A 24,440-nucleotide genomic window follows, 5' to 3' on the forward strand; every position below is an offset into this window, starting at 1 on the left:
TGAGTCTGTCTGTCATACAACATACAGCTTATTATCTGCTGGGCATGTTTAATCTAATGCCTGTCTCCCTGCAGAGTTAAACATAGGCTACTGTTTCTAAAATAATCACCACTCTAGACTGTGTGCTGTGGGAACATTTCAATAATTAATTCAGGCTCTTTTTTCTCCCCCTTACTCAAAGACGCGCACATGCTCACCAGACACATCACGTGTCGCCCATGAAAACAGAGTGTTCTTACTTTTTCAGAAATACCACACAGCTGTCTGAGGTCTTTTAAATGACGTGCTTGTCCACTCTAAATAGAGGCCACGGAACCCGTCAATCTGACCCAAATCATCCGGTTGCCTCTCGTATACATTTGTGTCCGCCTGCTGAAAGAAGACGCTGTGGTCTTTGGGCTGGGCTCAGGCTGGTCTTCCTATGGGGCTCCTCAGAGAAAAAAAGATTGGTCACGTGGCTCATGTGGATTATGCGTGCATTTGCATCTGTGGAGCCTGAATGTGTGAGTTTGTGTGTGTGTTAAAAGGGGGAGTGGGATGGACAGGAAGGAAATGGGTGGAATTGAAGGCAGAGACACTGGATTGTCACTGTCTGGGGGCTAAGGCAGCCCTGGCACCTGTTTGGCCTTGGGGCACGGCCGTTATGTAATGAGTGTGTGTTGGAGTGAGTAGTGTTATGGGCAGGTGTGCAGCTGAAAATCATAAACACCCTTCAGCTGCTGGCTGCTACAGATATCATGGTTCTGCAGAGATTTTTAGAGTATAAGTTTATTGGTTTCAATTAGCTCCCTGGTCTAAGCTTTCAGTTCCAGATCTTAACACATTACGTTTTTCTCCATGCTCTCCTGTCTGGTATGCACAGGGTACAGTTGGGAAAATATGATGTCATGTATTTCAGTGCGGCAGTTAGGAAGGGGTTGGCTCATGATGCTTCTGCTGTCTGAGGAAACACGAGTAGTCTTGAAGGTTTTATAGAGATATAGTATGTTCCAGATTCAAGTTTCAAGAACTTGACTTAAAAAGTAGACCGTGTTTTCTGGCAATAGTTGTTAATAAGGTATTTGCCAAATCAGGTGTTTGAGTGCATTTTGACATTTGTAATCCTGTTCTTGTATGGGACTTCTAGACAGGTGTTGTATTCAACTTCTTCCATTTCTGTGGCTTCCTTGTCAAACAGTATTCACAGGTGTAACCCTAGGATTTGGCATTTGAAGAAACAAACTATGATGGCTCAAATTGATGCATCAGGGGTTGAATAATCTGACTTTGGTCCTTCATTGAGTCCAAAACGATAAACCCAATTAATTCCATCCTCAGTGTATCTTTCTCAAGACTCAACAAGTTTGTACCTCAGGCTTTTTGAAATCAATTTAAAAAATAAGCTGTATAAAAAGATGGATGATGCAACAGCTTTCCAAAAGCGAAGCCAAAACATCTGAAGCTCCCCCTATTGACTGACTGCAGTATAGGTCATTAGAGCCCGGCTCCTGTGTGTAAACAGATGGGACATAGGTCAAACTTGAATATCGCTTCTAAATATGTATCAGATAACTTTTTTTTTAAGTTTTTTTTTTGTTTTCTAGAAGGACTTATTTTTGTATAGGTGTTCCCTATTTAAGGACTTTATTTTCAATTAGTTATTTGACACTTTAAAAATAAAAGGGGTATCTTTAAGTTTACAAATAATAGTGAATCCTGCTCCAAAGCAGCGTCTGTCCCTGTGGGTTTCAGTGATCATAAAGTAGGGGTCATTGTAAGGAAAACTAAAACTCCTAAAACTGGTCCTAAAGTACTCTACAAGAGGTCATACAGAATGTTTAGTGAAAACTATTTTGCTACAGATATTGAGAAGGTTGAGTGGAACCAAGTGTTGGCTCTAAATTAGCTTGAAAAAGCCCTCAAGTTATTTACTGAACTGTTCCTCTCTGTGGCTGATCAACATGTCCCATTACGAAAATTTACAGTAAGGTCAAAAAAAGTATCATGGATTGATAAAGAACTGAGAGTGTGTATGCGTAAAAGAGATGAGCTTAAAAAGCTGCTATTGTCTCAAAGGAAACTGAAAAGTGCCAAAAGTACAGTGAAATGAGGAATAAGGTTACAAAGCTGAACAGGAAAAAGAAAAAAGCATACAATCAAAATACAATTCAGGAAGAAAAGAATGGTGGTAACAAACTTTGGAAAACCCTAAATGACATAATGGGCAGAGCAAAGAACAACACTCCTTCTTTCGTTGACATTTCATATATATATATATATTTTGCATGTTATGTTTGTTTTATGTGGACCCCAGGAAGAGTAGCTGCTGCATTAGTGGCAGCTAATGGGGATCTGAATAAAGTTAGATGTGTGTCTTGGTTAGCAGAAGAGGTGGGACGTCAATAACGCAAACTCCTGCTCCAAATGCCCAAGATGTCAGCCCCCGTGGCTCAGGTTATTTTGGCATCATTTTTGCACACTTGGAGGAGGTGGAGACATGTCACTTATCTTTATGTACATTCAAAGATGTGAAATATCTTGAATACCCCTTTGACATCAGGATTTCTCCCTACAAAAAGCATTTTCAAACCTCAGGAGACGTAACTGCATACCTTTGATAAGTTCACTTTTTGATCACCAAAGATTAAGATGTGACATTTCTATGCTCTTTTCCCATCCTTGTTTTGACTTAAGGCTGATTTATACTTCTGCGTCTCCCCTACGCAGCAGTGGCTGATGCGGACATGAGCCCCACATACTTGTGCATCGGTGTGTCCGTGTCGCGCAGCAATTCTCCGCCGAAACGCTTGAGGGCAGTGCGGTCTCTCTGATAGCCGGCCGCCTGCTTCCGGTCCCGCTACGATCTCTGTTTACTTTTCCACATCGATTCAGAGCGTGTTCTGTTAATCTACAGCTGATACATGTTGCTGTTTATCATACAGACATGATAACATGAAGAATAGAGAGGAGGACATGTGCGGCCGATGTCTGGGATCCCGGAAGTGTTGTAAATGCGGGAAAGACAAAGCCGCCGAGCGGACCAATCACAGGGCTTGCGGTCCGCGTTGGCCCTACGGGGAGTTAAGGCTGATTTACACTTCTGCGTTGAATCAACGGCGTACCCTACGCCGGGGGTCCGCGTAGCTCCCGTACCTACGCAGAGGCCTACGCACGTAGCTGACGTGCACCTCCTCCAAAATGTAACTATGCGTAGAGCCGACGCGGACCGCAAGCTCTGTGATTGGTCCGCTCGACGGCTTTGTCTTTCCCGCATTCACAGCACTTCCGGGATCCCGGAGATAGGCCACACATCAGCCGTGTATTTCATCTCCTCCTCTCTATTCTTCATGTTATCATGTCTGTATGATAAACAGCAACATGTATCAGCTGTAGATTAACATAACACGCTCTGAATCTCTGTGGAAAAGTAAACAGAGATCGTAGCGGGACCGGAAGCAGGCGACCCGCTATCAGAGAGACTGCACTGCCCTCAGGCGTTTCGGTGGAGAATTGCTGCGCGACACGGACACATCGATGCACAAGTATGTGGGGCTCATGTCCGCGTCAGCCCCTGCTGCGTAGGGGCGACGCAGAAGTATAAATCAGCCTTTACATTTTGGAGGAGGTGCACGTCAGCTACGTGCATAGGCCTCTGCGTAGGTACGGGAGCTACGCGGACCCCCGCCGTAGGGTACGCCGTCGATTCAACGCAGAAGTTTAAATCAGCCTTTACACGAAGTGTGTACAAGTAAACTACTTACATGCTTTTAAGCCCTCAGGACCACCTCAGCCTTCCCTCCAACCCTTCTCAGTCTATTCCTGTCTTTCCTCTTGGGGCTGGGAGCTTGATCTGCTTTGGAGAAACAGTGCAGACAAGTTGGTAGTACAACTATTTGCCTGGATATGTCCTTTTCTGACTACAAAGGACTATACCAATTCCTCTTTAGAGATATCAAATTACTTGAGGACACACCTGTCAGGGGCATCTTTTATCTAGGCTTTAGTTCATTTTTTCTCCTCGTACACAGGAGCTTAAACTTTACAAATTAGATTTAATTTGTAAAAGGAAGTTTTGCTGACTCTACATTCTGTTTTTCAGCCTGGAGTAATTGTTTTATAGTACAGAAAGAGGGGTAATATACGCCTCCTTTCATCTTTATCACATGTGTTTAGTGCACTGAGGCTTATTAGAGAACATTGGCCCTTCAGTTTCAATTTCCTACCTCCTCTTTGTCTCTGCTCTGTGGTGTATTTGACCTCCTCTCCTCTCTTCTCCTCTTCTGCTCTCCTCTCCTCTCAGCAGGTCTGAGTCTGATAGTGCTCCACAGCTGAACTGGCAATAAACCTGCAACCACAGCAAACAACTGGAGGTGAACCGACGATGAACTCATGTCCTCTGCGAAACACACACACAGAAAGAATCTGTACTCCAACCCTACACCGGGTCGGAAACTATGAAACATCTCATTAGACACCTCCTGATCAGGATTTACAAAAACACGGTTACACCATGTACAGTTTAAGAAGCCTTGCACTGACCCTATGACCGTTTTTCTTTCAGAGATAAGAAGGAACCAGTGCTAATCAGCCGTGACACAGATGTGGGAAATACCGCAGTGTCTGTTCCTGGACCAGGATCTGCACAGTGTCTCAAGGCAGACAGACCAGACTGCACCAATGTGTGAAAGAGATGACCTCAGTCACACCAACAAGGCCTAGGTGGAAAGCGACAGACACATTCTGCTGGAAGAAATGATAATGGGATGTCAATGAGTCTGTTAATTAGTCATCCCAAGTGAATGCAGCGGCAAATTGTGAGAAATTCAGGAGCTGTGTCTCTCCCCCCGCCTGTCTCCCTCAGTAGGCCCTGATTTGTCACGGAGCCAGTAGCCTCCTTAATAGAAAGCTTATCCACCCTAGCCACGTTTCTTCTTCATCTTCCTCCTTTGGCTAACAAATTCCTACAAGTCACTCTCTCTGAATGAGCGCATTGTGATTCAACCAAACACTGCTCCTACTCCATGTGGAAAAAGGGGAAAAAAGGAAGTGGGAGTGCATGTGCCACAGTGGACAGCCCCAACAGTTGTACCAAAGGCTTTCCCGCCTCGTCTAGCTATGACAGACCACAGACTGGGCTGTATGGATAGATATGGTGCTTTCAAGTGCTGCATGTAAAACATACAATCTGATATAGGCCTGCAACTGGGAAGATTGTCAAGGCCACAGTTTGCATGGATCAAACTAGGTAGTAGGATATGTAATCCAACTGCATCCTGGGGGGTGGATTAAATTAATTTTACAAAAAGTAAATGATTGAATAAAGAATTAATAAAGTCCATCCAGACCCCGGAAAAGGTTTCAGTGGCAGTTTGATGCTGGATCCAAACTTACTTTGAGGCAAAGGTGCCTCTTAAATTGTACTTAAATATACAAGGGATTGTGTACAAGAAGTAGATGTAGCCTCAAAGACGTCACTCAAGGTTTTTTGTTGACCACCAATTTGAAGTTTTAAGTTTGACATATTGGCTTCAACTATCTTATTTTGGAGGCAAAAGTATCCTAATCTGTAAAAGAGGAAGGATACTCAAGATGTCAAGTCTCAAAGCTGCTACATGTCAAATATGAATGACTGGTAGTCTTAATATAGTTTAAACAGACGACTATAGAAACAGATGTGTGACGTTATGGATACTACATCCATTATTTATACAGTTTATGGCAAACACTAACTGACGATTGAATCACTGTTTTGAGGCCAATAGTCGGCGGCCGCCATAGTGCTGCTGTCGAGCGATTGTGACGTAAGGAGCAGTGGCGATCCAAGACCAATTTTACTGGGGGGGCCAGGCTGGGGCCAAGGGTGTTTTCAGAGGGACCAATTCAACCCTGACAAAAGAGACTGAGAAGGGCGAGGATCGGCTGAGAACAAACTGGCAAAAAATCAGTGCATCCCTCTATACTAGACATATATACTACTGTGTACTATATCAACATACAGACTGACAGCAGCTGTTTGACTGTTTACACTCAACATGAGTCCCTTAGCGCTCTAAGGGACTGGAACCAAGTACCACACGCATGTGTTCCGCCTGTAACATCGGCGCTAGTGAAGCTGTTTTTATAGTATAATATTTGTTTGGTGTAGAGGGGGGGCCACAGGGGCTCTAGGTTCAGTTTTGCAGGGGCACTGGCCCCTGTTGGCCCCTCCTCAGAACCACCACTGGTAAAGAGGCGGGCTTTGAGCCTCCTAGCCAACAGCTACAGTGTTCCCGCCTGTCAATCAAGTCAGCTGTGCCTCTCATTGGAAGACTCGTAATCTCAATATCTTTGAAAGTGCAGCGTTAGAAAAAAATTCACCCCCTGTACAATGTGTGCTGATCGAGAAATGAGATATCCAGACTTCAGTGGTTTTTTGCACCAGGCTGTAAACATGTTTATTTCTGCTGTAACTGTACTTCTTTGAATTGGTGTGTATGTGGTTTCTGGTACTTCCGGAGCCAGCCTCAAGTGGAAAAACTGCAGTTTTTAGCACTTCCACATTGGACTCATATTTTTAGACCGGAGGTTGCTGCTTGGGCATAAAGCCTGCCTCTTCACCTCACACAAGCTTGAAAGCAGTTAGGTTGACTTCAGCATTTCCCTTATGGCTCCCGACGATGATTGCCTTCAAAATAACGCTTCATACACACAGATGATTGGATAATACGTCCATTATTTATACAGTCTATGGAAAGCGCTAACTGACAAATGTAGCTCTAATGAAATTTCAGACAGGAAGACTACAAAGCAATAACAGCAGTTTAACTCTCCTCTCTCTCATTCAATAGCTCACCCGCTTCCAGCTGCAGGCTCCGGAGCTGTCATTGGCTAATCAGCAGCTGCGTCATCCAATAGCTCAGTGGCACGCCCTTATCATCAGCCTATCAACTCTCTGCTGTCTTTTTAAATATGTCTCTCTCCTACTAGTTCCTTCTTGCATTGATGGTGCGCACCCCTCCACCTCGCCAAATATTTCTGTCAAGTTCCATCATTCATTCAGTTGTAATCAATAACCTTAATATTCAAATTGGGCTCCCACTGATTAAACTGAACTTAAAGAGAACAAGAAGTTTAAGTCTTACCAGAGCCAACAAGGGACAATATGGATTGCAGGCAAAATGGGAATGTAAAAACAATGGAAATTCTCATAAATACTTATCTAGCTTAGGGTCTCTGTTTTCATATTCTTGGACGTTACATTAAGGTCATTCACATCAAATGTCAAATCTTTCTAACACCTTTTAATTTTTTATCTCGACAGCAGCCTTTGAGTGGCAGTATTTCCCACCGCACATGAAGTGCACGCAGACTGGTATGGAGGTGGGGGCGGGGCCATGCAAATGAGGAGCCGTGGACTGAATAGATGCTCCCAGCTTCTGTGCGCGGAGCGGGACACTTGCTGTTGTAAAGAAGAGCAAAGCAACAAGGACGCGGAGAAAGTGCACAAACACTACAGATCACTTTCACTCCACCCAGAACGTCCCAACGATGTCTTCAAAGTGCCCCAAGTGTGAAAAGACGGTGTATTTCGGTAAGTGATGTGCGCTTTTTGTTTTGTTGTTGCTGGAATTACTTTTTGGGACGTGATTATTATCGCGCTCGTTAGAATAAAGATACTAATGACAAGCATATCGATCATTCTGGGACAGCTTGTTCCACAGCGTTTAGGGGGCTTTAGCTCATTATAATAATAATAATGTGATGCGTGGTTTAACTGCTAGAATAAAAAGTAGTGAATGCCCATTCATTCAAAACTAATGCGTTTCACACAATTGCAAATCTGTTGATGTGCATTGTTATATATTCCCAAATGCGTACTTTTCAAATGAGCTTCTGAATTTGGATCCACTTTTGTTTGTTTCTATGTTTGAACGACATCCACAAAAACAATCCACGTGTTGTTGTGGAGTGTGTTCATATTGGATACTTAAAAGCCAATACTGCTCTAGGCTTTTTGTTCAGTGCTGGGGAAGAAAAAATGTAAACCCTTCATACATTCCCCACAGGAATTTGTTACATGTTAAGTCCACTGTGTTCCTTAGATTTCTTTTTTAAGGGTCAGAGTTGCTGTCAGTGTGAATCATTTACAGAGACAAACTTTGGAACAACAAAAAGCTGGAGAGGCAAAGGAGTCAATGTAAACAAAAGCCCTAAGAGCAATCATTCAGCAAACATGTCCTGTTTTTCAACACATGGACTGTTCCAAATGCATGTATGATAAAAACATGCCCTTTCACTGCGATCCCTGCAAAACAGTCTGAATGATTTATCTGATTTTGACACTGATCTGTGCCATTTTTAATTTGTTGTGTTTGGTAAACATCCAAGCATGGCAGTTGGCTTTGGAGTGTAGCTGATTGAAACCCTCGCCAAGAGTGCAGAAATGCCATATGCTGAGATTGCCCACACGGCAACATCATGCTGCGTCAGTGGGATGAAAACCTGTAAACATGCGTCTCTTGCAGCCTTGTAAACAAAGATGGGAGAACAAAACACCTACTTGAGTCATACGTAGCCACAGTGTGTATGAGTGCATCTTATATTTACTATAACTGATGTTTACAGTGAAAGAAATTCACACAGACGACAGCAAAGCAGAGGATTAAAGGAGCTCAAGTCTTTAAGATAAACAAAAATTAACATTTCTGCCTTGAATCTTAAGATAACATATGATATGCATCCAGATCAGTTTATTTAAGGGAACTATTTTGCTTCCGCCCTGGACTCAGAGTAATCTTGTGTTTATGTTTGGCCGCATGCTGAGAGCAAAAAGCGTTTTTTTTTTAGTGCTGATCTTTCCTTCACTTCACAGCACACATCAGAGCTGTCACAGGGGTCAAAATCAATTATGTGAGTGGATGGAAGTCCTCTTACGTAACAGGAGTGGCAACAAACCTCACAGCTGCTGCTCATCCTATGTTTCCCCTGATCCACTGGCATGGAATAATATGTACACAAATAAGATTAACTTCCCTCACACTCAGACTTTTATGCATCTCTGAGTATTCATTTGTGCCGTAGCCTTAATTCGCAGCAGAGCGTGAGTCACAGCTCCTGTGTGATGAATGTTATTTTTTATATAACGTGCTGAGCATCATCCTGAAGGAGTTATTTTTGGTAGGGGTGTGTCTTTATTGGGTGGTGAGGTCACTGTAAGGATGATGTATGGTTAAAAAGGAGTCAGTATGGGTGGATTCAGCTGCTAATGTCAAAACAGGGAAAGGAGGAGAGAGTGAGGAGAGGTGGGTGACAAAATAGAAGCTTAAGTCATTGCATGGGAGGCTGGGAAATGTAGGATGAGGCAAAGAGGAGGTCTAGAGCTACAATGAGTAACTGATGGCCACTAGTGTGGTGTTGTTTAAACGGTTCTGGGATTTTTCAACCAAATTTGCAAACATTTGCTGAGTTTAACTTCTTAAAAATGAGGACTGGAGATGATTTTATAATAATTGTGCCCCCGATACTAGGGATGCACCGATCCTACTTTTTAGGTCCTGATACCGATATTGATACCTGGGCTTTGGTATATTGATTTAATAATCTCTATTCCTTAATGTGAGGATAGAATCATGTTTTGGCAACTTCAGGCTTTTCTGGCTTTGTAAACCAAAATACAATCAACAATTTTAAACTGACAGTATCATTATTCAAGAGATTATAAATGTGTACCAGCAGTTTGGTGAGTTTATCTTCATAACCAACAGATATTACAAATACAATTCAACCGGGCAAAAATGCACAGACCGGCCGGCGCTGATGACGTAGGAGACGCACATGGCTGTTGTAAACACAGAGAAGCATAGAGCTGAGATGAATAGATCTGCCATATGGATCGGCACTATTTATCGGCCCCTTGTCACTGATATCCAATCTAGCTTTTTGAGTCCGATCTGGCCGATATCCAATACCAGGATCGGATCCCTACCCGATACCAAGACTCAAGTATTTTCCAATACAGAATACCCATGTGATTGAAAATTATCCAATGTATTGGTGGGAAAACACCAATTGTTGACATTCATTCAGCTCTGACTTTGGGTTTCAGCTAGCACTTGAATGTTGTTGAATGATAATTTAGCTTAAACCAGTTTGTTTTAAGGGGAAATAGAAAATATAACCAGCCTGATATGGATACCAATATTGATACTAGTACTGTTACTGGTATTGGTAGCAGTATAAGAAGACTGATTTGGTTTTGGAGTGGTGTTATGGGAACAAAAGCCTGTTCAAGACCTTGTTGGGAAATTTGGATTATTATTTCATTAACATTTTGACATTTTACTGTCCAAACAATTGATAGCTTTATTGTTGTTTTGTACCCTTGGATGATAATTTTGCTACATATTCATATACTGATACTTGTTAAAGATACTGGCATTGGTAGCCAAGCAAACTGGAGCAGTATTTCAGGAAAAGAAACCCCAGAATAAGACATGTATGCAAACTTTTCCACATCTGTCCCAACAATCGATGTGTTGATTGTGAAAATATCCGCCACACGAACATTTATCAGTTAAGAAAATATCTGCTTGCCTCAGTGACATCAGAGTGGGAGAGAAGTAAGTGTTGTGCTGATGCCTACCGTCTGAGATATTGAGATGATGTCAGTGTATTATGAGCCCAGCAGCTCCACCTACAGACTCACTCCTCTCAGTTTCAAGGAGCCCTCTGTTAAGGTGATTTCTCAGGTCTGCAGAACAGTTTGAATCGCAGCATTGAGGGTGTAAAGTGAAAAAATATCCTCTGCTTCTCATCTGTGCCAGGACATGTGTTATTGATAGAGTAAATTGTCTATTTCCCGTCCCGTTTAGCTCCCTCCTCTGCTTCTTGTGGTGGTTGGTGGTGTGCTATATAGAGCAGTGATTTGCCCACTCTGCATCTGCTCCTACAGCTGGTGCCCAATATTGGATTTAGCATGGAAAGGCTCTTAAACACTTGACTCTGCTCCCCTTTACTTCTGTAAGGGAAAGATTTCAAAAGAGCAACGTGAGCCACAGTCTGGGATTTAAATTCTTTTGGTATCATGGACATTTTTTTATTTGACTATTTTCCGTAAGTTTCTTTAATAGACAGCTGTTCTGTGGCTGTGATGGTTCAATTCCACCACCAATGGTGACTGTAAAGCTGCTGTTCTCTTTGCTAGTGACGTTTTAACAATCCTAAAGGAAGCAGTTTCTTGTTGCTGGTGTAAAAAGAATGTGAACACGTTACTTTTTTTAATTGTAGGTTGAGCTGAACTCAAAACCTCAACGTGCACATTATGGCCTTGCATCTGTTAGTTCCTGTGGTACAGAGATGCTTAGAATACACAAGGGACGATTGGCTAACATGTGACCAGGCCTCAGTGGAAATACAACGTTAACGTGTGCATGCAGAGCACAGCACAGCTCAGCACGGCTCAGCAAACCTCCCGGCTCCAGACCCAAATTCAGCCGAGCGAACCAGCCACGGCTCCCGCGCAAGCACGCCAAATTGCAGCGATGCATCTTTGTGCAGCAAAGTGAATAAGCGACAACTTAATGGGAACTAATGGTGCTCTGCTGCGAGTTTCTCTTTCTTTTATTCAGCACTTTCTCTCGCTCTCTCTGCCTCTCTTTCCTCCTCTTCAATCACTTGCTCTCTTGCCTCAGGCCCCTGTTCATCTGATTTTTGTGTTTTTTAACCACAAGGACCAGGGGGAAATGGGGTGAGATGGCTCTCCTTTTATTCCAGCAGAGAGTCCCAAAGTGCCTCATGCATTATAATGAGAAACGACATCTCTATTCACACAAAAGCTCTTTCTGTCTCCGTGTACGTTTGTCCTTCTGGAGAGACAGAGTAGCTCCCTCCTCTCAGCCCAACGATGTGTTTCCCACACACCTCTTTTTCACCCCCAAACATCCTCCACACAAAACCTGTATTTTCTTTACCCCTCTCTTCTGTCAACGCTAGAGTACCCTGTTTTCCACTTGGCTGCCCGGTGGGCTGTGTGAATGTGCCTCGTCAGTTATGTAACATCATTTCTTGAGTCGTTGCCTCCCGCTCGCTGCCATTGCATAACCTGCCAGCTACTGTGTGCCAGTCAATAAGGGTCCTCTTTCTCTGCCTTTTTCAGGCACAAATATGATCCCTTAATGGACCTGGCATTATGCTTGGTGCTGAAAGGAAGGCCGTCCCCTTTTCCCAAAACCCAGGTGAAACTGACCTACCTTGGAGTGAATGACCTGTTACATAACAGCAAGAGGCATAAAGGAACAGAACTAGTTTCCTGTCTAAAGGGCCAACACTCTAAAAGTCTAATTCTGGTTATTTTCAGCAAATTAAATCACATAATAGGTCAAAAATGTCAACACTGAATTCTTTATTACCTTTATTTATCACCATCCTGTCCTCATTGTTGGACAGGTGTACAGCTCTGCAGCAATCTAGTCATGTTTCCAAAAAACTCTTTCATGGAAAGATGCAGCATTCACAGAAAATCTAATGATAAGTCAGAAAAAACATGAGGTAGAAGAAGTCCAGGTTTTTTTTTCTGTTTTGATAAATGAATACATTTTGAATCCCACGCACAAAAGACGCAGGGGAAACAATGTCAGCATGTACAGGATGTGATGCAGAAGACATGCACGCATTTCATGTGATGCAGCAATAACATCAGTTGAGTATTATGGTTAAGTCTTACTGTTTCTGATTTAATTATTTTTTTATTAAAGCAATATGACATGATGTGTCCTCTTAGAGAAGGCTTTCTTTGTGTATTCTGTGAATACAGAAGTTTTTATTCTTCTGTTCTGTTTCTTGTAGGAGAAGTCATACCAGGTTAGCTTGACTTTCAGGGTGCAGGTTATGATTCAAATGTTATTCTGGGACCTGCGTTCATTGAAAGTTTTTAATTAAACTGTATCCTTAAAGCTGAGGTTGGTAATCAGATTTAGACACACTTTTTGTTATACTGGTTAAAATGATCTTTATGTCCCGGTGGCAATCAATACATGATGTGTTCTTAAAAAAGAGTGAAAAAAAGCTGCTATCTACAGCTGGAGTAAACCTGGGAAAACACCAACCAATCCCTGCCATCAGGAGCCAAATGATGAAACCAATCAAATCCCGTCCTGCCGTTCTGCCCGACTCCTGCACGTACATTTCCCCAGCGTGCACTCCCCGTCCCCTGACTCTACTGACTGCCCCGCTTGTGGACCTCAGGCCTGTTCCCTCTGACCCGATGAGGTGCTTTGCTCAGGACTGTAGTCCGGATCAGAGTCTGAAAAGCTCTCACCACGGGGGCTCTGACAAGCAAAAGAATTAATGACATTTAGTAAGTCCTACAGGAAATGTTGTAGCATCCGTCCAGACGCTGTAGTGATGACAAGCCGATTTGTGAACACGTTGAGCTTTACTAACTGGTCACTGTCGGCCGTGATCACGCCAACCAACAAAACAACAATCAATGTTTGAATGAATGAAGAACTTCTCCTCTTGTCTCTCCTCTCTCCTGCTCGCTGTGAGTTGTGAGTACTGACAATAACCATGTTTGTTTTAACTTTCACCACTGTTTACCGCTGAGTGAGACATGAGTTGACGTAGTGCAAAACACAAACGATGTGCTGAGGACCGGTTTTGAATCAGTCACCATCATATAGTGGTGAATCCGCTGCGCTCGTGCATGTGAGCGGGGGTGTCGTTTTGGAGGAGCTCCGAGGGGAGGGGAGGGGAGGGGAGGGGAGGGGAGGGTTTAGACTGAGTCCTGAGGAAATGCTACATTCAAATTCATGCTAGTTTTCAGTGACTATCAATCCTAGCTTTAACGCTAAGGTATGCCTTTAATTTGAAATTCCCATGCCACGTCTTCTTGTCTAAAATATTCCTGATTCCTGAAAACTGAGGTAATATGTTGTTTCTAAGCTGTAGCACAATCACCCGTCACTAGCCGGGGCTGTAGCTCCTCCTGATGAATACTGCCATAATGCTAAAATGCTCTACTACCTGGATGCAAACAAGCACAGATTACATATTGCATCTCATTATGTTGGGCAGTTTGGCTATATTTTAATCTAGGAAATTGAGCTAAAGTTCTATTTAGGCATCTGCATTTCAAGCCAAAATAGTGTGTAATAGTCACTGGCATCTATTCAGCGATAATTCGTAATCGAAATGAATATCCGAGAATTCAAAAATCCTGACCCATCGCTACTTGTATGTAGTTTTTGTCAGGTTCAACTGTTACATAACTACTCAACCAGAGCCATGTGTAATCCGCATAGGCACGCAGATGTTAACCTGCAAGGCGGACTGAAGGCTGGTGGTGCAAGCTCTGCCAACCATAGCCACACTCAGGAAACCAACTTCATGTCACTTACCTGCAGACTCTGATCCCGTGTTTAGCCGTCTTAAACACACTGTCTTTAAATGTTGACTCTTTCTTACCTCTAGGCGACTTGGTAAGTCAGAACTTTCATTTAAATGACTAAGAGATTAGTTGCTTCAGAACATCCCTTGTTTTAATGATGTAAGGAGCTATTCAGGGGACACCATCAGCTTCACATAGAGAACCACAGGAACTGCCCTTTTGCTAGTCAGTTCAATTCTTTGACTTTTCTTTATTTCTTTATTTTTTTACATAAAAAGTCTATCCCACAGCTGATGGAATGATGTGTATCACAGCTGCCATTTATTCTATTTTTCATTCACTTGAACAGACGTACAGTGTTCATTGAGAATGAGGTTTTTCCGGAGCTACTGCATACTGTGGAGCAGAATGATGCAATCACGTCAAGACAGAACTTCCTTGAGACTTGGATACAGAGACTCTGTCATCAAGTCAAAGAAGAGATGAAACATGACTTTATGAATAAGCTGTTGTCACTAGGGTGGAGGACATAAGAATAGAACCTTCTCCTGAGTCCTTGTCACACATGAACTCAGAACATTTCAGGAGGAACTCCTCCCCTTGCACATGCTTTCATGTCGACATGGTCAGTTTTGTAACGCCACTTGACGAGACTCAGATGATTTCACTCAAAGTTGTCTTTGCGTTTGTACATTGTAAGCCTCAGTCATATGATGTCTACCCCTCCAGGGCTGATGATTTAATTACCAGTGGCTACATCTGAAGGTGCTATGCTACTGCAGTAGTCCTATGTCCTCTTTTGAAGACCTCTTATCTGTAACAAGTCATGCAGAATGGATCTTTTTGAAGTCCCTGTAGCCGGGACACGGTGTCCTGACCGGTTAGGGATGAGGTGCATTGTGGGGCAAGCAGTCCCGGGGGTTCGTGGAGGGCAAGCGTGTCACCAAGGCAGAGACTGTGGAGCAGCAGCGCTCTGCCTGCGGCTCCTCTGACCAGCGCAGACAGGATGCGAGTTAACTGCAGCCCATTTACGTCAGCTGGGCAGATTCACGAGGCCGCACGAGAGAGAGAGAGAGAGAGAGAGAGAGAGAGAGAGAGAGAGAGAGAGAGAGAGAGAGGGGGGAGAGAGCCTGGGGAGGAAGCCTCGCCTTGGCTGAGGCGACAGACGACCTCCAGAGTAAAGTTTTGCCTCTGGGTTGCATCAGCCACAACGAGAGACGGATCCAAATCCATGTTTCCTAGTTTCTCTTGAGGCCTCAGACTCCACCCTGCACAGTCACTGAACAGCACACAGACTCAGCACAGATACGTGACAGTGGACGAATCTAATCTAATATTTAACGCACCACTGCCAGGGTCAATTCACTTTTGATTCGCTCAGAACCAGCAGAGGAGGGATCTTTTAGGGGAACTTTAAAAAAAATTCAATCAATGTCTTGAAAGTCTTTTCACAACTAATGACGTAAAGAAGGACTACTAACTCCAGGAATGTTGGTTGAACGTAAGACTACATAAAAAACAATGCACAAAAGGGTTAAGATGATTTGACACCAAACTTTGTCTGTTTTTAGCATTTCTGCATGGGCTCATGGGTTCTGGCAGCTGAAAAGGGCAACAGAAAGTGTTTTGGTACTTTGCCTGTGGAAATGACACTAGGCAAGTTGGGTTTAACAATGTGAAAACATGAATCTTTTGACATTTCAAAGACAAAATGGTCAATCTGGAAAGTAGGCAGCCAGTGAAAAAATCACAAACTTAAATGAGTCATTGATCTCAAGTTATTTGATTAATTAGATACTCCAAATCTTTAACTGGAGGTTTAATATACAGTTGTGCTCATTAGTTTACATACCCCAGCAGAATTTGTGATTTTTTTTTTTGGCTATTTTTCAGAGAATATGAATGATAGGAGAAAAACTTTTTTTTTCCCGCAAAATTTTTATCAAACAACTGTGTTTACTCTTTTTTTATATCATAAAGACAACAGAAACTACCAAATAAACCATAAATTCTGCTAGGGTATGTAAACGTATGAGCACAACTGTATGTAGGGATTAGCTTTCATACTATACAAGTGACGGTAATAATACAATTTTTTGAGTTTTTCAAGTGCTGAGAGGAAATCGTCTGGGGAAAAAAGGAACTCGGCAACCTTTTCAGGTTTTATTGTCAGGTTATGGTGTTAAGGTTAGACAAAGAAATGATCCTAATTGAAATCACCAGTGAAAACAAATGTTGTGCACTGTTTTGGCCCAACAATTTAGACATTATAGCCTCAAACAGTTCTTGGAGTTTGATTTAGTTTTAAAAGCTACGTTAAAGCTTTTCTTGCTGCAAGTAGACCATTTGAAGTGCCATTAAATTTGATGTATAAGAGGCACTTTTAATACCTTTTATTGGCAATTTCTCAGTCTAAAATGCAGAGGTGTTTTATTGTGCTGCAAGACTTTTCCCAGAAGATGGCGCTAAAAGACGCTAGTGACCGCTCAGCTGCAAGAAGCATGCTTATGCACATACGTAGCAAGGCAAACCAGTCTTATGGCGGCACTTATTAACAGCTTTACTCCCTCATTAGGTTATCATCATGCATTTAAAGAACAGTGGTACACTATACAGGACATACATCTTTTGCAGAGCTGGTTTGATTGAAAGGCTCCTCAATAAGATGAGTGGCCAACAGAGGGCAGTGGTGCAACTCATAGCTAATTCTTCGTCAGCAGTGAGTCCTTACCTTGCTACTACTAGACTTCAGAATCAGAATCAGAAATACTTTAATTATCCCGGGGGAAATTCAGTCATTACAGTTGCACCTATAAACACAATAAGTAAGAATATCGAATAATATCAATAGAAGAAAGTAATTAATAAGATATAAATACAATACAATGAAAATAATGATAATACAAGTATGTACAGAAGACAAAATAAGCTCTGTAGAAAATAAATACATGGTTGAAGTCCCTGGGGATCAGGAAGAGGGCACTCTGGTGGTCTGTCTGAAGTCTGGCTATGGCAGCATTGAGAACGTTGGATGCCGTAGTCAGGTTGGCAGAGGGTGGATGTAAACAGCTACTAGCACATGTGAGATCTCCCTGCGCAGACAACATGGTTGGAGGCCCATAGCGCTCTCGGTGCTATCCCGGTCCATCAGACAGTCTGGAAGCCGTCAATGGAGACATTGTGGTCGGCAATATCCTGATGCAGCCACCTTTCCATGAAGCACACCATGCTACATTCCTGAGACTCCGTCTGACTCCTGGCTAGTCCTGTTAGCTCGTCCATCTTATTAGCCAGAGATCTCACGACACGGCTTCTATCTCCTCTCCATAAACCTCCGTCTTCTTATACCATACTTATAACCTTACGGTTAGCATGGTCCACGCCACATGGTGGAAACACATGGTACTACAAAGAGCTACACAGCTGCACAAAAACTGCACATTGCACGATTTGCTGAACGCAATGAAAATCACCATGCCAGAAGATGCCATGAGAGATCTCCACCGTGCAACATGTACTTTGGATTTTACAGTAGTCCCAACTCATCACAATGAATATTTCTCATCCAGCAAATTGCTTGGGATGAGTTTTATGACATGGTCCTCACTCTTGAGATTAGATGCTCTTGAATTCCGCTGCCTGATGGAGAAGTTATTCTGATGCACAACTCTTCCTCAGCTTCAAACTCCGTCAAAGTCACTTCCCACTGTGAGGTTGAGCGGCCCTGTGTGCCCGCTTGAATGGCCATTGTGTGTAAGTGAAGTAAAAGGTCACAAGTCCTTGAGGGTGTTTGTACTCCAGAGATTTGAATCGTTAGAGGATGCAGAGAAGGAAACACAGGCGGCTTGTTTTTTCCTCTCTTACATTCTTACATCTCTCTTGAGATATAAGGTATGGGTTTGTCATTCTTTTTGTACCTCCTGTGTTTCCGTCCTGCCTTGCCATTTGGGCCCACAGTCAGTCACTCAGGTGTATATGGAGCGTATTAGGACGTGCTGTTATCTGTGCTGTGACAGAAAACACCCGCATGGACTCAGCTGTCACTGTTAGATGAAGAGAAAGAGAACAAGCATGGAGAGAGGGCGGTGTGTGTGTAGATTTCTGTGTGTGTGTGTGTGTGTGTGTGTGTGTGTGTGTGTGTGTGTGTGTTTGTGTGTGTGTGTGTGTGTGTGTGTGTGTGTGTGTGTGTGTGTGTGTGTGTGTGTGTGTGTGTGTGTGTGTGTGTGTGTGTGTGTGTGTGTGTGTGTGTGTGTGTGTGTGTTTTGGACGGGTTTATAGTAGGAAGAGCTGAACAGATGGGTCCACATATAACCAGAGGGTGTAATGAAGCAGAATGCAGCCAACTGTGATTTAGAGATATTTACGATAACATTGGTTACATCATGAGCATCATGAAGTTGTTTACAGGTTTTGGATTTGATAGTTAACATCAGCGTGATCCGTGACAAACTGATTGAGACTATAACCATAAACTGTACATTCCTCATAAAGAAAGGAGGTCTTCAATGATCATTTAATCTCTGTGCTTTATGCAAGCGTGCTACGTTTGACACAAACAGCTGACTTTAAAGTTTCCTAACTTAATCTCCTCCTGCAGCATGCCAAGCAGCGTCCGTGGCATCCTCCTCTTAGTCCAATGCACACAATTCCCCCTAGCGCTGATTGAATTATTGAGCAATAAGAGAGCACCCATATGAGATTTTACTGCCCAACCCCTCGGCGAGACATTCCTGCTGTGCTGCATGCTGGGTATTCAGCTGTACAAATGTTGTTCAGCACTCGCTCATCCGCTGTGACTTTTTAGGTTTTTATTCAAACAGAGGAAATTTCCTCCGTCCATCATCCGCTCTGTGATTGGTCACAGCTGCCCCATCACTGTTCATAATGAAACAGCTGTAATTAAGCGATTTGGGGAAACGGGCCGTTAATGTTGTCTCTCTGAAGACCCCTTGTTAAACTTGTGTTGCTTAATCTTCCATCCAATTACAGTGTGTTTGTGGACGGCTTGTTTAAGCCTGCTCCCATGCTGCTCCTCTTACAGGCTGTCTGTACACACAGCGTGATCGGTTTCACTCTTAATAAGATCTGAAGTAATTGAATCATGATAGAGAACAAACTAAATAAATTCACTTATAGCTTGATAAAAGTTCTCTGATGTAGCTACATCCTTAAGTGGGCAGAACTGATACTCTTACCCACTGGAAAATCACGAGTGGTTCTCTTTTTATCCTTTGCATTCAATGTTGTATGACTCCAATTTACCAGGAATAAATGTAGGCTTCATTACAAGGACACATTTCTTGTGATCAAGGACAGAAGCTGACCCTATTTGAAGCTTTTGTGTGGGTCACAGATCAATTTTTACCTCTCATGCTGATATTATGGGTTATATATCTTAAGTAAAAGCAAATTTTCAAAATGAAATCAAGCAAATTGAAGAAAAATGTTCTTTTTGCACCAGTTATGTTCAGTTAGAAGTTCAAAGCATGCCAGTAATTTCTAGGGTTGGAAAAATGATTGGTACTTCAAAACTTTTCAATACCACATGCTTTTAAACGATAAAGTCTGCGTTATTTTTACACTGGATAGTCACAAAAGGTACTGAAGCTTATAAAAATAACAGATCTACAGTCATACTTAAAGCTGCTTAAAGAGATGATGTCAGGTTACATATAGAGAAAGCAAAGAGAGCAAGCACTGCTAATGAAACCAAACTAGTGAAACAGAAATGAAGATGTTATTCATTAGTTTGTGAAATGTTGGTCTCTTTTCTGAACCAGCACTGTTTCCTTTGAGGTTATAAAAAAACTAGAGATACCCAAAGATGGGTGCTCAGGAGTTGAACTTTTATTGGCGTGGTATCCAAACGGGTATCGCTAATATTTGATGTTTTACTCTTATTATATTGAAGTTGAAAATTCTGGTATTGTAGCAACCCTTGCATGCTTATAGGTACAAATGCATTTTCTATGAACCCAGCGCTGCAGAATGTGTCAGCACGTGTGTCCATATTAAATCAGAACGCCATTCAGTTTCCATTAATACACGTAAAAGCGCACAAATCACTTACTCATGCATTGAGCTCTGAATGGAGAAAGCTACTGTGCTTGGGTGAGATATTGCTTCTTAATGTCACTCCAGTGGTAGCGTTGACATTGTTGTAATGTTAGGCGTGAAATCAATTTTGTTACTTTTGAGCCTGTTTGGTCATTTCCTGGCTCCCCAGTTTTAGTGTTCCTAAGTGGTAAGAGTGCCTAAGCTGAGGTTGTGTTTAGGCATGTCAGGTTGGTGCTCTGAACAGTTCCTGCAACCCCATTTACATAATACAGTGCTAATGTGTTTCCATAGCTTACAAGCTCTAACAGCAGTGTTTGTAGCGCAAGTTGACTGACTTGCAGGAACGAGCCTCTTCATAATCACACAAACACTTTCAAGCACGTTGAGTTGTGCCTCCTTCCCTGTGATTAATGTTCAGCAACATCAGTGAAAGTGAGCACTTGTAAGCACTGAGGCTGAATCAGTGAGAAGAGGAGTCATCAGCAGGCTGTCTCTGTGATTTAAACCATATTGACAATGCAATCAGAGAGCACACAAGCAGACGGAAGAGCTTAGAGCAGGAATTTACAAATGAAGTTAAGCAGCTTACACTAGTGCAGGTATCATATGGTTCTGATCATGACCTTTAACCTGTCGGGAGCTCAGTGTTTCTGCAGTTACACGGTTAGCCAGTCAGAAATTAAAATAAGGATTGTTCTTCAATTTTTTGGGGGGGAGGGGGGAGATCAGATGAATTTTCTGACATTAACATGAAGTATCCAACAAATTCAGAGGCACCCTAGACCTCTACAACACCCAAATTGTCCAGAATTCTTGATATTGCAACATTTTAAAGCTCTACCTCTCATCTCAGCTGATTTAGTCCTGTACATATGTAGGAAGTGTTTTGTTTTTTTCTATCTCCCTCTGCTTTATTTTTACAGTCACATATTACTCATTGGAACATTTACAGATTGTTTTGGTAGAGTGCAGTCAATCACTTGGACTTGAACCTACCCCCCCCGCCAGCTGTTTCAGCCATTGAAAAGTACAGTATAGAAATTATCAATCATTCTTGATAGCCTTTGTAAGTCAGATAGAGGCATCACCATGAGGTTCAATCTGTTTCTCAAGCAGCCAAAAATCTCCTCACAGGAGCTTTAAAATAATGCCAAGCTGTACCACACAAATGCCATCTGTCACCTGTGCTTGTAGTAGAGCATGATAGCATTATGGCAGTTACCATTGGCAGCGACTGGGGCTATAGGCCCGGACAATGGCAGGTGGCTTGGCTACAGCTTAGATTATAACATATGAAAAACATTTTTGGACTACAGTAATAAAACAATTGTTTATCATTCATTTGACTGTAATTTGTGATTTGTAATTCTAGTGCTGACTAGCGATGGTGATGATCCACGTTAGCTGACTTAACATGCACATCCCTACTTCAAACCTTTCCAGTGATTCAACTTAAAAAACAAGAATTGAATACTCTCATTATATACAGTTAAACCTAAACTGACCAAGATTGTTATTTTGTTACAGTTTCAATTGCAGTTTAACATTTCATCACTTACAATTAAACACAGTCAATGGTTTTATGGTTAACACATGCTGAGATTATGTTCATCTCTTGCTCTAGATACAGTTTACAGCCCACTTTTATCTCTTCATCTTTAACTCTCAGTTTTGTTCTTCATTATGTCCACAAACAAACTTGGAAAAACATTCTTTGCAAGTTAAAACAAACTTCAAATGCTTTCATGTATAAACTTCAAAGACACTTCAAAGAGTGTAAACTCCAACGTAGCTAATGACATTGTTTACAGCTCAGCAGCACCTGGCGCTTCTATCTCAACTCAAGTATTTTATTGTTTCATCGTTTACATTTCAATTGACACTTCAGCTGCTTTCATCTCTGATTATTTCAGTTTCACTTTTTCTCACATTTTTACACCTAACATGACATTCAAACTGGTTTACAGTTAACACATCTGTCAGTCTTGCACTATTCGACATCACACTGGAGAAAGGGCTAGCTGAGGAATCTCAGCTCCAAATTAAGGAGGAAAAAACTCAAGTTTTTTTTGTGTTACCCGAGACCAATCACAGTAATCTTGGACAGTGCTAAGCTTGTGATGCAGCAGAGGTACCCTCTTAAATGTGTGTTTGGAGGGAACCAGTTTTGGTGGAACGTTTGCACGTAGGGTGGTAAGCCCTGGAATTAAAATAACTAAATCCCCCCTTTAAAACACCACATAAAATATTAAAAGATTTAGGTTATGGGTCTTACGGACAAAAAAAACATAAGGCAAGCGTTATTGCAGGGATTTAATCTGCTTCAAAACTTGTGGTTTTCAGTATGTAGTTTGGGGTTTGTTGTTTTATGTAGCTCAGAGGGATTGTAAAATGTTCCCAGTCAAAGAATGGAGGGATAGTGAAACTGACAGGTAACAGGTAACCTACATCAGTTAAATCAGATTACACATTTACAGACTTGGTAACTATTTTCTACTACCCTGAAGAGACACTTGTTTTCACCTTTTAACCTTTAGTTCAGCTTCTTTTGGTGTTTACAGAAAAACTTTTAGCACTTTAAAGCTGCTGTGAGGAACTTTTGTTTTGTATCAATTCTGGTGCCCCCCTTGTGGACAAAGTAATACCTCTTATCTCTTGTCCTGTACATACAAAAGTAGTGTTTTCAACAAAAGCCTCGTCCTGTTGTGTTCAACAGTCAACTTTATCAGGCCATGCGATTATTTTCCATGAAAACAGTCAAATGAAGTCTGTTTCTGAAGCAAGATGTCCATCATCTGGTCTGACACCTACCCCCTCAGGGTGGTTTCAGGCATTAAAAATGACAACAGAGAAGGTGTCAGTGTTGCTGCTGATGGACTTGTTTGTTATTAAAGGTCATAAAGAGGCATCAGTATCATTTTCAGTCTGTTTCTCAGAAGGTTCAAAACTCCTCACAGGGCCTTTAAGCTAATTTTTGAAATGCTCTGAACAACTACATTTGCCTTCAGCTTTCACACTTCAACACTGTAAACAGTATATTTGAAAGGAAAGGCAACAAAACCAGACACAAATGTCAGGTAACATGTAATTTAACTCTTCAACAGGGATTTCCCAAAGCTGTCCCACTGTTTACGTCCAATCACAGAGGAATCTTTTGTTGTCTGCTTTTCAGTGAGAGGAAATTGCAGACTGTCGCGAGAGAAAACAGATTAACTAAAAAGGATTTGGCACATCCTCATTGATGTTGACAATGTAGAAGTGAATTTCCGGAGAGACCTTCCTGCAAACGGGAGCTTGTTTGTTTACACGAGTGGGTGCGTTTACCCTGGGGTTGTTGCCATAATGAGGTACAGGAGGACTTGGTGGCACTTCAGCTGCATCATTCGTGCCCACACGACAGCTATTTTTGGAGACGGAGTTCTGTCTATCAGTACATTGGTGCAACCTTTACATCAATTTTATTTCTGTTTGCTTTTTGATGTATTTTTTTTAACAAAATGTCAACTTAAGTGCACATTTTCTGGCTTTATTTTAGAGGCTGGGGATATATAAAGGATAATAGGGATAGAGGCTTGAAGCTGGGGATATAAACATCTGGGCCAGGAGCGGATCCCCCTCCACCTCCCCCCCACTCTATAACTCCAACAACACATAATACACACAGACAGGCTCACCCCTCTTACAATAACAGCAGTCCTTTAAAACAGCGAGCTGTTAAAGAGTGGACTTTGTCACCGCACCCAGGCAGAATCACACACACAGGAATGAGGATGTACTGGCAAGACTCTGACGTCTGGTTTCATTCAAACCTGTCTGGAGGTGTGTGCATGCATGAGTCAGTCACTGACAGGGACACACTAAACATAGCACATTGAAGACACACTGGTTGTATTCTTAACACTCTGGAGGTGTCAGGAAGTTTATGGGTATCCTCAGATTTAGGAGGAAATAAATCACACTCACTTGCACTCAAAAGGAGGCAGCTTAAACCCCGCTGGTTCCATTTATAATCTCTTTAAAATTTCTCTGAAAGTTTTTG

At 42.2% G+C, this 24,440-nt stretch overlaps 1 protein-coding gene across 1 annotated transcript in view; it reads left to right on the forward strand.

Annotated features, from left to right (window-relative positions):
• Nucleotides 1-7,358: 7,358 nt before the first annotated feature.
• crip2 (cysteine-rich protein 2) overlaps nucleotides 7,359-24,440 on the forward strand; it is a 31,832-nt gene continuing 14,750 nt past the window's right edge. Inside the window, exon 1 of the mRNA XM_034675560.1 lies at nucleotides 7,359-7,549. Coding sequence (XP_034531451.1) covers nucleotides 7,507-7,549 — 43 coding nt within the window. The 5' untranslated portion in view covers nucleotides 7,359-7,506. The remainder of the gene's footprint in view (nucleotides 7,550-24,440) is intronic.

Source organism: Notolabrus celidotus, chromosome 22 (assembly GCF_009762535.1).
Source record: "Notolabrus celidotus isolate fNotCel1 chromosome 22, fNotCel1.pri, whole genome shotgun sequence".
Taxonomy (NCBI): domain Eukaryota; kingdom Metazoa; phylum Chordata; class Actinopteri; order Labriformes; family Labridae; genus Notolabrus; species Notolabrus celidotus.